The following is a 14,346-nucleotide window of genomic DNA, read 5'->3' as shown; positions in this document are numbered from 1 at the left end:
GAGGAGCCTGAACCACTAATAAATACATTTAACCAGCACCACAGAAATACCTATTTGGGATAGAGATTTATGGGAACTCTGGATTATTGTTGCTTTTTTTGTACAGACAGTTTATCAGAGGACTTTCAGATAAGGGATTTTCAGATTTCAGGGAGCAGGGATCAAGTTTAAAGGACAAATAAGTAAATAAGCTAAATGCTCCTTTTCAAGCAAGGAGCCTGACCTACCAAACTTGAGGCTTCATTCCTGTGGCTTTAGTTCAAGTCCAATTCCAGTTACTTGCCAGTTTTTACTCTGCTGGCTTTTGACATACTGCTTATTTGACCTTGCAGTGATGATACAACACTGAATTTTGACCCTTACCTTCCCATGCAAAAGTTGGTAAAATAAGAGGATGCCCATACCTAACATGAGAACTGAAAGCCTCCAGCAGGTAGTGTCCTTTGTTTTTTCCTCTTTGTATGTACACACAAACACTTACTTTGCCTTTCTGTCTCATTTCAAAGGATGTCTGAGATATGTGCTTCAGCATTTAAAAATCTGCAGTGCAGCTCGTTTTATGGACTCAAGGTTTCACACACAAGCTAGGAATGGATTGCAGTGGTGACCCCAAAGTGAGTAACTCATTGGAGTCCTTGTGGGAGAAGGGCCAAAGGTTTGATTTCCATTCACAAACCACTTATGTCTTTGCACTACCTGATACTGACCAAGCCAGCCTGCAGTGAGTTACTTCATGGCCAGGTGAGAGCCAGAGTAATACCTGAAAAGACTTCTGAACACTCCCTAGGATAGTTTAGAAAGTGCCCTGGAAAGAAGATTAAAAAAAACAAAGAAACAATCCAACCTCAACAAAACTATTGTGTTTAAAATTAACCTCAGAGCTGTGGTAACTACTAGGTAGAGCATACAAGGGTCTAAGGCCCCACCCACCCCTCACTTCCCCACACCCCCTGCCCCCAAAAGAAGAAAAAAAGAAGAACTGAAAAGAAATTGTAGGTAGCAATACAAGACATTAGGACACTGTCTACAATGACAGGCTTACAGCATGTAAATACATTTATTTTATATGTAAGCAACTGAAATACCAGAAAACCCAAGGAACGGACATGTTTTGCTCTGTGGCTATTGCAGACTCCAACATGTCTCTTCAGTGTCTGCATTTCTGCCAGCGAGACAGAAAAAAGTCTTGGTCTCCCTATAAAGTAAATCTTGACTGGAGACACCTTCACTGCTGCAAAATTTTCAAGATCCACTGAAACAGCACTTGAGTCTTGCACTGTTTAGCGTGACACAGTGGATCAGTTGTGATCATAAATTAAAAAAAAAATAAAATAAAAACCCCAACCAAACCCCAAACTTACCCTATACACTGACAGTCACCTTTACAAGAACACAACACAAGAAAAACTGAAGAAAAAAAATAAGGTGAAAAGGATTGCCTCCAATAAATGTTTCTTACTCAGAAATTAAAGGTTCTCCTTGAAGTCAGTAGATATTTTATATATATTTATATAATATATATACTATTTATAGCTCTAGCGATCAACATGTAATGAAGAGATGGTGTGAAGAGCAGCAAAACTGCTCCAGTACAGAGCCAAAGGTGAACAACTAAAAGGAAAAGCGTTTAAGAAAAATAGTAATAACTGGAGGATAAGATGCCTGCAGCCTGGTTTTTTTTTCGTTTTTTTTTTTTTTCCTCTTAAAGCAGGTGTGCTCACCTGACATGAAATCTTACAACAACTTTTAAGAGTCAGCTCTGCCTGCCAAATGTCTTTGTCAGAGGAAGCCTTTTCCCCATGCGACCTTGCCGTGGCGGCAGCCACATGGTGGAGCCAGGGCTGAGCCCCACGAGATGGCACTGTGTCCATGCAATCCAGGCTGAGGGACTGCTGCTGGGTTTTCTCCCACCAAAAATAATATCCTGAGCCCATCTGGCTGCCCTTGCTTTCCGCCCGCTCCCCTTGGGGCAGCAGGATGGGGATGCTCTTGGGAATACCTCCAGCAGGAGCCCTCTCCACAGTGCAAGCCCTGCCACTGCCACTCCCCCTGAAAAAAAGGAAAAAACTGAGCAAAATTAATGCAGGGAATGCGAGGTGAGGTGGGAGCTGCTGTGAGCAGCAGTGGCAGAGAACGGGTGCAGAGCTGCTGGGATGAGCTGTGGCTGTGTGGAGGAACCTTCCCCTGTCAGGGCTGAGGCAGCCCAAGGGGCCGTGCTGGGAGCCTGCAAAGGCCTGTGGAGCTGGTGCTGGAGAAACCGGGCAGCCCGGGATTGCAGCAGGGGATTGAGGCTGGTTTCTGAGCAGTCGGGGTGGAAAAACAGCAGCTCCACCCCTCAGTGGGTCATGCTGCTGCCCAAGTCATGTTCAGCGATGGAGGGTTATGTTCTTGACCTCCAGCCACCTCTGTGGATGCTCCTCTTAATCAGTGTGCATTTTTCCTTGCAATAAATCCTCTTTACTGTGGCGCCGTGAAAGGAAAATGCCCCAGAACGCTGTGAGAAAGTTGTTCACCTGCAAGTTGTTTCTCTTGCAGAAGGCAACAAAACACAGGTCAGGGGGCTGGCCAAAGGAGCATCGACTCACAGCAGCACAGATAAATATGAGAAACTTTGTGGCCCTGATCCTGGAGAGAAGGGTGCAGGTGCTGCCCACTTAGAAAAAGCTGAGAGCTGGGGAGCACCAGCGAGCCTGGGGATCAGCCAACACAGACTGAGCTGAAAAGGCCAAAGGGTCAAAGGATGGTTCAACTCCTGCACCTGCCTTGGAAGAGGAGTCAAGGAAGAACACATGGGAAAGGTGAAGAAGCACAAACTAAACACAACTGGTTATACCTAAAGACGGCATGGGAAGTAAAAAAGCTGAGACCTACCTTTAAGAGCCATTTTAGCCCTCCAAGGTAAGTAAAAAGTGTGGAGAAAGGGCAGAACAAGAAGTTCCAGTCCAACCCTCCAGAAGTTCAAAGCAAAGATTTCCATTAGCATTGCAGTGAGCTGCACCAGATGCACAAGGTGAAAAAGAAGATGGTTGTTCACAGAGAGGGTCCCCATGGCATCTCCACATTTAGAGAAGGTGGGGCTTATACAAGCAAAATACACACAGATGTTGAAAGTTACAATGCATGTCCTCTGGTCTCCAGTTTTGACTGAAATGCTGGTTTGCAAACTGCCTGGTTACCTCTTACAAGGAAGGGAACTTTTTGTGCTCACTGCCTGGTGGTCAATCAAAACCTAACTCACTGGTCAGGGAGCTGAGAAGTTAAAAGCAAAAAGTGACAAACTGATGGAAATGTCAAATGGAAAAAGAGGTCAGATTAAATTTTCTTTTCATTTTGACCAATGACATTTTCAGTTACCTTCAAAAGTACAATCTGGAAAGCCGTGAGGAAAGCAAAAGCACAAAAGAGAACAAGCTAACTCCAGTCTCAGGAAGCATATGGAATGGTAATGCATGTGTGGGCAGGGGCAGGCAAGTGTGCACAACAGCAGTAACCAGGGCCCGGCTGGAAACCTGGAGTGGACGGGTTGGGGCAGAAAGCCTTTCTGTGCCAGACATAAATGACAGCCCAGTCAGGCAGTACAACTACTGCAATCAATCCTATGTGCTGTCACGTACCAGAGTCAGAATTTTCACTGAACAGAAAAAAATACATTTGCAGTGACAACCATGTTTGGTTTGCTCCTTTTGCAAAGTTCCCACCTCACCTGTTTTGTGAGGGCTGTAGAGGGACAAGTGTTCCCTGGCCAGGCATCAAGGAGTAACCCACCCTGCCCAGGCAGCGGTGGTGGCAGGAGCAGCAAAGGCAGCAAAACGCAGCACATGGGATTTCAACTTCACCGCTCCACTGCCCTGCACTGGCCCATGGAACACAGGCTTCCCTGGCTGCAGCAATGTCTGGGAATACCTGTGGAGATCCGCCAAGTGCATCTCACACAGAAGTGAGCCAGCGGAGGGCTGGCCTGTCAGCAGCCCTGGTGCAGTAAGCATTACTGGAGTGGTGGGTTTCAGTGAGACCTGCAGCTCTGTCGGGAACTAACAGGAGCTGCTGGCTCCTAGAACACTACAAAACGAAGCAAAAACTATGGAGGCCCACCTTGGATGCACAGATCAGGTGGTGGATGTCAGTGCCTCCACATGCTTGCACCTGTGGCCAGGAACCAGCGGTCTGTGTGTATTTGGATACAAATCTGGAGGCCATCTCTGGTTCACAGCCACCTCAGGACAGGACTGCTTCTTGGGGCAACCTGGAGGCACCAGTGTGGTGCAAAATATGCCAGGCTTAGACACTTGGTGGGTGAAGATCAGCAGAGTGTCACCAGTTCATGCTGCCTTGGCACTGGGCGTGGAGCACAGCAATGCTAAGTCGAGGAGAGCAGCCTCTGCGGGCTGGCAGAGGACTTTGGAGGAGCAGTACGATGACAGAGGGAAGGACAGACAGCAGAGAGAGGGACAAGTCTTAAAAGACTTTCAGGGAGGGGACAACAGGTTCCATAAAACCAGAAATTATTCATTCTGCTGCTGACAATATTAGAAATAAAGTAATAATACTAATATAATAGTCATTATAATCCTTGCACTAGATACTAATCAGTAAATAACTATCATAGCAACTTGTCTTTTTTATTTTTTTCTGGGTTTCTCCCCCTCCCCTCCAAACACTCTGAATTGCATATCTGACCTCTCATATAGCAAAGGGGTGGAAAGGGTGTGAATTGAAAATTAACTCAGATCCTTCATTCCCCACTGTCTTAGAGCTATTCTCCACACAGGCTCAGTGGGACTGTCTTGGGGAAGAAAGGGAACATTTTGTGTGTTCCTGCTTATCAGCCAGAGTACCTGCTTTCCAGATGCACACCCTGATATTCTTGGTTTGTTTTTGTTTGTTTTTTTTTTTTTACAAGTAGGTCTAGGAAACAGAACAATGACAGGAGGATCACTGTGAGACAACCAATGTGCAGAATTGTAGCCAAAATCTGAATTCACCGGAAACCAATAAGCTGAAATAGCCACAACCCACTGTCCATAGCCTTGTCTACAATGGCTTTAAACAAAAAATATAAAGAGCCATGGACAGTTTCCTTACCCCTGTCCAGAATTTGATGTAAACAACATCCATAGAAACTGGGATTGTTAAGAAAGTTTATCCATATATCTGGATAGCAATAAAAAGCGTTTCCTAGGAAACTGTAAAAACCTGTACCAAGCAGTGTACAGCCAAGCCGAGAGGAACATTAGGTTGATTTATATTTTCAAGGTACAACTTTGCATGATCTCTTTCTGATCCTGTGATAATGTACAAGGAGAGCACACGTGAAGGTCAGGGCTGGTTTTCTTTTTTGTTTGTTTGCTTGCTTTCTTCTCTGAAATGTCTCTTGTGTAACTCATTGGTCTGGGTTTTCATTTCAATTCTCGTTTGCAATAACAGGGCATTACTGCTCCCTGTGTCTGTCCTTCCTGGTCATGCCAAGGCTGCATTAGTAATTTCCTTCTGCTGCCAAAGAAACAACCGTTTCATGTCTTCCCATTTCTTCAAGAACTGCTGCCAGCATGCTCAGGTTGCCATCAGGGAAATTCTGGGCTTCCCAGAGATCCAGGATCACCCCAGTGGGACTCGATTTCGTAGCAAAATAATTTAAGTACCTGGAATGAGCCAAAAGGAAACTCAGGTTGTTTTGGAGCTGCATGGAAACTACCTGAATTCCTATCATTTCAACCCATCCCTGTTGTTGGTGCTGTCAAGGTGCTCATCCCCAGTGCAGTCAGCCTGACCAGTCTGTACATGTGCTTCCAGTGGGATTTTCAGCAGGTTGTTTTTGCACATACCCCCCTCCCTAGGAGCTTTCCTGCTCGTATGGGCACCCCTGCTCACCTGTCCAGTTTCAGCTTGTGGGCCAGCATGCGCCAGTCGTGGCCTCTGGTCTGGGGAGCATCCAGGCTGCTGCACAGCTTCTGCCTTATCGGGTGGGGGATGCTGAAAGCGCTGGGCCCCACGATGGTGGTGATGGTGCCTGCTGAGTCCATGGGAGGATATTCAATGCCAGTAGGTTCCTGAGATTGGAAAGACAAAAAAGCAAAGCCTGAACAACCCATCAGTTTTGTTACTGAGTGAAGAGATAATTGTAGAACTACATCCTCTGCCGCTGAGAACTGCATCTCAGCTTTTACTTGCAGCCCTCTGCAAGTAAACACTAACATAAACATGTTAGTCCACAGGAAAACAGAAATATTTATAATCAGCTTTGGGGAGACAAAAGTCTTTTTTTCCTCCTCTTTTCTTTTTTTTTTTTTTTTTTTTGCTTAATTAGTTACTTACTGGAAATAACAAAGGATCAGTCACTTAGACACATTTCAGAACAATTTTCTACTACTAGAGCAGAACTGGGCTTTCCCAGACCCCCTTCCCAGCATCTACCTAAGCCCCCAGTGTCCCACCGAGCCAGCACCAGGCTCACACTGACATCCCTCTGGCAGTACCCAATCTCTCTGAAGCCTCTGATGCTGTGCAGACCACAGACAGACAGTCAATACCACCCCAGGCACAAGCTAAGCCCTCATCTTCATGCGGCTTTGCCTCTGGAAATAGATGGAGAGCATGTGCTCAGGGCAGGGGGTGGGGTGGGGGGGGGCAGGCATTGCCCCCTCTCCCCAAGACACGTGCTGTGCTCCAAGGCAGTGTGGCAGCAAGTGTTTCCAGGGAAAAGTCATCTCCAAAGCCAGCTTGTCCCCTGCAGGTGTGGTGTTGATGCTCTTTGATGTGGTCCTCCCAGCTGGAGGGGTCCCTATGACACCACTGCTGACACCACTGGGAATAACAGCAGTTGGTTCTTCTGGGCAAGGATTTTGTCTTCTCTTTGGCCTGGAAGGATTTACTGTGATTTAGTGCCCACAGGCTTGGTAGCTGGTGGGACAATGATAGCTGGTCTGTTTGTATGGTTGGGTTTTGAACAGCAAGGTCTTGCAAGGACCATGATGGAAAAAGCAGCAAACATGGGTGGTTCTGCCCTAATGTTGCTCAGTCTATTTCACAATTTGGTATTGTTTTCAAGTAGAAATGGGGGAGCTGCTTCTCCTCCCATTGCCAGGTCACAACCCCAGGCAATCAGAAACACTCATGCTAAAGATTTGTCATTAAATGTCAATTTGTTTTCTCCTCTGTGAACTGTCTTGTTGCTTTGTGGCAAACTGGCTGTTGGGAAGGAGCTGTAATACCTGAAACAGTCTTAAAGCCAGGCAGCTCCTGGCTGAATCCGCAATCACAAACCCCCAAGGATTTTTCTAGAGATGCTCACAGTCCTATCTACACCAATTAATTCTCTCCCAATGTATAAATATGACATTTTTTGGCTTTGTTGTTGTTTTTGTTTTTGTTAAAGACAAAAATTGGCATTTTAGGCAATCGGTGAAGGTTTACGCGACGCTGTAATGTCCTCAATTAACACGTTGAATGTGGCATCTGTACTTGGGTGCCAAGGCCCTGGATCACAGACTGCCTGTCCCAACCCCAGTGCCCAACAACCTGGAAGCAGGCACTGCCCAGGAGCCAGGAAAATGAGGTGCCTGACACTGGTGCTGCCTGCAGGCTCACCTGCACTGGGAGGTTGGAAGTGGCAGTAAGGTGGTGGCAGTGGCATTGCAGACAGATAACCTGTTCTTTATATTCTGGGCCAAAGGACACAAGTGCTGCCCTGGCTCTCAAGGTGGCCTGCAGCCCCAGAGGCTTCAGGATTGCTGGAGAAGGGGCCCATGAATCTGTAGCATTACACTGTGGCTCTTTCGTGTGAGTATCAACAGCACAAGATAAAAACAGGGCTTCAAAAATGAATCATGGGAGACTTTTATCACAGTTTTCCTCCTGCTTTGCAAATGTGTATGTTTTGGCACTCACTGCCAAATTTTTGAAGTCCCAGTGGTAGGCACTGTATAAAGCCGGTATAAGACAGTTTAATCTGCAGAAATTTTACATCCTTTGCAGGGTACTAAAAAGAAAGCCCATCAAGGGAGGATGCAGGAAACTGTGTTACTAAATTTTTATCACAGGGTGACAGTGGCAGAGAGACAGATCCAGCAATAAAGAAAGATGCCAGCACAGTCCTGCAATGCCTAGCCACTAGCTGGATACCACTAGCTTAACTTCAGAAGAAAATATGAGGAACCAGAGCTCTGGTTTCCTGATGCCTGGTCTGATGTCTTTATCATGCTTCTAGAAGCAGACATAGGTTTGTAAGTTGCAGTTATTCCCCATTCAGGCAAATACCCTTTCATCAAATCTCTGAGTTACAGGATTTTTCCCTAGTTGACCCTATATTCCAGTCCTTAGCAGCCCAAGGTCCTCCCATTCCTCGTTGGAGTTTGGGAATATCACAAGGTGTCAACAACAAGGGGCAATTTTGCAGGAGGCAGCCTTGATCGCAGTGGCATTATTCACTCCCCCTATTCATCCTTGATGGATAGGATCACAGCACAAGACAGGAATATTAGCCTGTTCCCTCTGAATCTATTACCAGGCCCTTTTACACACAACCAGCTGAAGATGATTATAGTGTATAGTTGCATTTCATTAAAGTTACTTTCAGTTCTTTCCCTTCTCTGTGAGGTTAAATTAGTGATTACCTCAATGCAGCACTTATTACAATAATTGTTTATGATGCTTGTTTTACCATCTGTCCTTAATGCTGTGTAGTCCCCAGCTGAATCTGTAACTTTACACCCACTAACCAAGCAGATGTTATGGGTAATGCTCACTGTCAGAGCCCTACAGCACAAGTAACTTTTGTCTCTGCGCTCAAAGCCCTTCCCCAAGCCAACCAGCAGTAATTGCTGCCTGAGAGTCTGCTCCTCATAGCTGCTAAGAGTACCAGGGATAAAACTCACCAGCACATTCACTGAAGTCAATGCCTCTTTACACCTGAATTTGTTGCTCCATCTCAGCCCCAAACTTGACTGCCCCATGGAGCAAAAAATTCTCCAGGTGCTACACAGCATTGGCAAAGATGTCCACAAACTTATTATAGTATTTCTTCTGTAAAATATCATCCATCAAAAGAAAAATTGCCAAAAAAAAGGTCAGGATTTGTAGTAGTAGCAAAACATGGGGAGAAAAGTTTACTGCAACCAGGCCATCTGATATTTCCTATTTCACAGCAGCTATTGTGTGGGATCAGAGGGGAGTGGCTCACAGAACACACAGCACTGACATTTTCCTATTCTCTTTCCTCTCTCCAGGGAACTGCCAGGCGTGATGGGTTTCACGGACTGACAAGGAAACAGGACCATAAGAGCTTCCTGAGATGTTTTAGGGAGTGGTAGGCAAAGAGCTCCTCCACATAGACACAGAAAGGCAGTACCAGTAGGGAGACCAAAGCTGCTCTCCTCCCACCCTTTAAGGGGGGATGCTTCCTTCCAGATGAGAGAAACTAAGGAAAAATGCAACAGGAGAGACAAAGAAATGACTTAATCTATTCTTTATGTCCATACCAGCAGTCAGGAGCAAAATAGGAAGCACTAAAGAGGTAGCAATGGGAAAGGTTTTACCCCCTTACCCTCCCATGTTCCTGCAGTTGGATAGAAAAGCGCACACATGTCATTTACCTCTGAGACAGAGCAGTTGAGCTGGAAAATCTGTCCTTCTCCTTCGACCTGCCGCACACACAGCTTGCACACTAGCTCCTGGGTATTCAGACTGAACCTTTCCAGTGTGAAGGTGCAGTGCAGGTTCCTCTGACATCCACTCCAGATGTGGTAAAAGGGAATTTCCTGCAGGAGGAAAGCAAAAAAGTATAATCAGGGAGGGATGTGGCACCAAGGCATGGTTGCTATGTGACCAGAGACTGCAGGCTCTGTGCTAATGTGGTCCAGGTAAAAAAAATGTCCATGGAACTACAGCCAGACTCCTGGTGTTTTTAAAACACCCCTGTGTGTGACAGTATTTCTTTAAGCCTCACTACTAGCATCCAAGGTGAATGTTTTGTTATGCTCACCTGGTATTTAGCCAGAAGCTTGCTCTTCCAGAGTGAATGGGCAATGTCATGAATGGACAGACGGAGGTTGTGGGTGCTTCCCTTGAAATGCAAAGCTTTAGGCTCTTCCAAAAGCTGCCCACCCATCTGCTGCTCAAGCTGGAGGACCTCCTGTAGCATTGGGATAAAAAGAAGAAAGTGGTCAGGTTTCCTCAAGACAGCACACTGGTCTTCTGAGTCCTCAAGACTGTGTGCTCTAGATGCTGTAACTTGTGTAATACAGATTAAAAAAAATACACAGGCATGACACAGAATTGTGTGTCCCTGTGAACTGGAACTGCATTAGTTGATCTGATTGTAACCCTCTCACCTCCTCCATCCAGCAGCAGCCCAGAAGGAATGAAGGCACCTCAGAACACACAGTGTTCTCTCACATGTCCTATGAGCAAAAGCTCAATTCTGTGCTATTAAATGGAACGTGAAGACTTTGCATGCAGACACTGAGCACAGAAATAGATCAATCTGCATTGCTCATCAAACTGGACATGTAATGGTAGCTTTACTATCTTGTTTTTGGAAACTCTTTATTTGTGTAGGTCCTGCTGATATGGGGCCTGTGCATACCACTGGTCGGTCAGCTCATGGCCCATGGGGGACGAAGTGCCTGTGACAGAGGAGGACAGGAGACAACAGGTACCTACCCTGACACTGTCCAGCAGGATGGCATGGAAACAGAGCAAGACACTGTGATGGGGCATTTTGTTCATGCATATACACAGGTTCAGGGCTACTGAAATCAATATTTCAATCATGTGATTGAAAGCTAGCAAGCCAAGAGTCTGAAGTCTTCATTTTATGAAGCTAAATATAAACTTGTTATTAATAAGACCACAGTGTAATGCTGCCTACAAACACCCTAATTGTGGACCACATGGAAGTAGCAAGTATAAAGGCACTTCCATGAGCCCCATTAGAAATGTAGCCAATCTCAGTCACATTTAATTAAAAGAGTCAGCTAGCCAACTGGTCCCATGTGGCCAAAGACATCACTCACAGTGGAGATGCTCAAGGAATACAGGGACACACTAAATAGGGATTCTGCCCCAGGCCAAATAAAGGAGCCCCCATTTTATCTAAGCTGCTCCTGACCACATTAAGGAGGTAGTTAGCATATAAGAAAAGCATCTGGCAGATCCTGAAGCTAAAGCATTCTTTTATTGGCCATTAGAGAAAAAGAAACAAAAATCAGGAAACCTTTCAGATTAAGGTTATGCCAATGAATCAGTTCCAGCTTCTTTCCAGTGCCACCTAATTATTTCATCAAGATGTCTAAAGAGCAATCGATAGTAATTATCTGATTGCTATAGATCTTCATTATGTTCCAATTACCTCCCTGGAAGGTCCAGAACATGACTTGTGGAACTGTGTGAGCTAATTGCAGATGCCACCTCTCAGGAATGCAGGGCAGGGGTGCTGAGAAACTGATCCTGCCCATGCTGCACCAGCTCTGGGAGCTGCACTGCTGTGGGGGAAAACTGCAGCATGATGCTGCACCATCCCACCCACCAGGTCTATGTGTCTAGTTTCAACATCCCACTTCTGGTAGCCACCCTGGACCACTGGAGCCCTTCCACATGCTCTAACTGGAGGATGCCAAGCGGCTCATGCTTCTCCCATGCCGTTTAACTAATTAATTCAGAATTAATTGGGAGCCATGACTTGCACAGCCTTTCGAACATGCTGGCTGGTTCCTGCCATACAGCCTTTTTTTAGAGCAGTGCTTATCCTGCTGGCTGGCACCTTTGTGTCCACCTGAGCCAAAACCTGAGCTGAATATTGCTTGCCCCATGCTGAGGTAGCTGTGGTCACTTTCTCTCACCACCCTGAAAGGCAGGAGATGTTTCCTAGGAGAGGTAAGGCATCACCTGTGACACCAGAACAGCCACAGCCTGGGCCTCCTCATTAAAGGGGCACGAGCGAACAACGGTGTTCAGTCCAAGCTGTGCCTTTCTTCACTAAAAGGAAAAATATGCATTAAATAACAGAGAGAAGATCACAGGCCTATTGTGCCCATTCTTGGGTGTTTTTTTTGAAGGCAGCTACTGCGCAGCACAAGACAGGTTGGGGAATGTCACCCTGCTACAGCCTGAAGTCCTTCACATGCCCCCAGTGTGGGAGGCAGCTGTTTCCATGTATCGGGCTGCTCAGCCCCTGCCACGCTACCACACACAGGTCACATACCTCAGTCGCAAAGCCATACATCAATATAGAGAGCAAAGCAGATGGATTTCTTCACAGTTATCATATTATTACTTTTCTCATTTTTCTTTCTTTTTTCTTAACCTTGGGCATCCCTTTCAAAGTGAAAAAATTAGCCTTAAAAAAAGAGGCCAGCACTCAAGCTCACAACTCCCCTCATCCTTGCCCAAAAATCATTTTTGTTAGCATCCCATCCAGGTGGCTCAGGACCCTGTGGGGCAGAGGATGCTGCATGTGTGATCAGCACCGAGCCCACACTGCTCCACAGCTGCCAGGAACCTCACTAAGCTGCTCCCACAATAACTGAGCCCTTATTGATGGCAAATCATTGCACTTCCCTACTGTACTGCGGGTGCTGGCAGCTCAGCTGCGAGTGCTTACTCTGCATGATGAGAGGGAAAAGTCTGCTGGATAAACACTGCACTGTGCTTTATGCTGCAACTCCTTGTCTTCCTTTGGTGGCTGTTAAAACACATTCAGCATATGGCACACTCATTCCTAGTTGTAAATAAGAACAGAATGCATTTGGTCGTCTATTAAAAAACACACACAATCCCCTACAAAGGCTCTTCCAAAGCTCAGGCAATGCAATATGGGAATATTGCTCTTCCCTACCCTTGCTGTGCTTTGCCCAGAGCAGCCAGCCTCAAGACACGGAGATGTTGCAGCTGGTGCTTCACCTGCTGCTTACAACTTTCTTTTCCTCTCTGCAATACTTCTAACCTCAGGATCTGCTGGCCCAGCCCTGTCTGCATGCCTTATCCCCACACCCAGTGGAAACTGCCCTGTGAATGCCTTCCCTTTGGCAACACAGCAGTGCCAAGGATGTCCTCCCAGCACGGCAGGGGCTGCTGCAGTACCAGCTGCTGTGAAAGCACGTGCCAAATACCCCAACCTTTTTTTCTACTATCTAAATAGTCATAGATTGAGTCTACACAGCACTGTCACACAGGGATGTTTACTACACGCTGGTTTGTATGCACCAGTTTGTACATGCCTGCTTATACACACTGGTCCATAGCCAGCCCTTCCATCTACACCTATTTTACTCATCTACAGCTGGTCTGCTAGGCTTCTTTTTCCTCAATCTTCTCTTCCCCAAACCTTAAACTTCCAAAGAAGTGCAATCCATGCATTCGTAAGAGTCTGTGGCTAGCAAGTAGATGTGCTTGTCCTTCTGCAAACCACCAGCTAGCTGGGTCTTGAAGCCCATGGGTGCCCCCTCAGTCTTGGGGTAGAAATGCCAAAGAGAAAGAAGATTAAAATGCATGAACTTGATGTAAAAAGCAGTAGCTACTGAGTGGGATGGTGGCCTCCTGACTTTCCTCGCTAAATTGCAGTCTCGCATTGGGGTCTGACTGAAGCAGGATCCCAAGGACTGACCTGTTGCCCTCCCAGATTTTGGCTGCAACTTCTCAGGTGAAGGATGGCTCCCCTGTGCCTTTCCTGATCCCTTCTGCTGTCGCACTGAATTGGATTAACTTTACCACACAACTCTCCCTACAGTCTATTAGAAACAGACCAACAGCTCCTGAGTAATTCCTAATTAGATTCCTCAGCTCTGACTGCATTAGCTGGCTGGCCAAGGCCCCTCCAACTCGGTTATTATTACCTCAGGCCTTGTCAAATCCATGGAAAATTGTATTATGCAGCACAGGCATAAAACCATCAGGACCTTTGAAGCTTGATTGCTGTGAAAGGTCCTTTTCAATTTTTTTTTTTTTTTCAAATAGGAAAAACAAAAGAGAAATCAGACCAGGGAAAATAACTGTTTCTAAAAAGCTGGTAAAACCAATCCAGTGACACAGACCAAGCTCCCAGAGGACAGAAGTCACCATGTGCTTGCTTCAACCCTTATACTTTGTTGTCTTTTTTACACATACAAGAGCACCCCTGCAGCAAAGCCTAGGCAGGCAATATCAGACGGTATCAGGGAGGCCAACCAAGCGTGCTGCTCTCAGGGATGGAAGTCACTGTCCTGAAAAACACAAACATCTCCCAGCCAGTGTATTTGGGTTTAAACCCCAGTGATTCCCACCTAGACCTAGGGAAACAAAAGCATGTACAGCAGCAGGATGACTCTGCTTAGTCAGGCTTTGAAATCTCTTTGCCACAAAGAAGCAAAGTTGCAC

General features: G+C 46.2%; 1 protein-coding gene across 2 annotated transcripts in view; it reads right to left on the bottom strand.

The window, feature by feature from the left end:
* Positions 1 to 998: 998 nt before the first annotated feature.
* The window catches only part of UNC5C (unc-5 netrin receptor C), a 247,683-nt gene continuing 234,335 nt past the window's right edge, over positions 999 to 14,346 (bottom strand). For both annotated transcript variants that reach the window (XM_014259438.2, XM_005517472.3), the window contains 4 exons: positions 9,977 to 10,126; positions 9,588 to 9,752; positions 5,869 to 6,047; positions 999 to 5,639 (listed from right to left, as the gene is read on the bottom strand). In XM_014259438.2, the coding sequence (XP_014114913.1) occupies positions 5,474 to 5,639; positions 5,869 to 6,047; positions 9,588 to 9,752; positions 9,977 to 10,126 (660 nt within the window). In that variant the 3' untranslated portion in view covers positions 999 to 5,473. The remainder of the gene's footprint in view (positions 5,640 to 5,868; positions 6,048 to 9,587; positions 9,753 to 9,976; positions 10,127 to 14,346) is intronic.

The sequence above is a fragment of the Pseudopodoces humilis genome, chromosome 6 (genome assembly GCF_049639895.1).
Source record: "Pseudopodoces humilis isolate 2021_Gansu_Grassland_sample_001 chromosome 6, ASM4963989v1, whole genome shotgun sequence".
Taxonomy (NCBI): Eukaryota; Metazoa; Chordata; class Aves; order Passeriformes; family Paridae; genus Pseudopodoces; species Pseudopodoces humilis.
The sequence above is the reverse complement of the archived record's forward strand: the minus strand, read 5'-3'. Positions and strand labels throughout refer to the sequence as shown.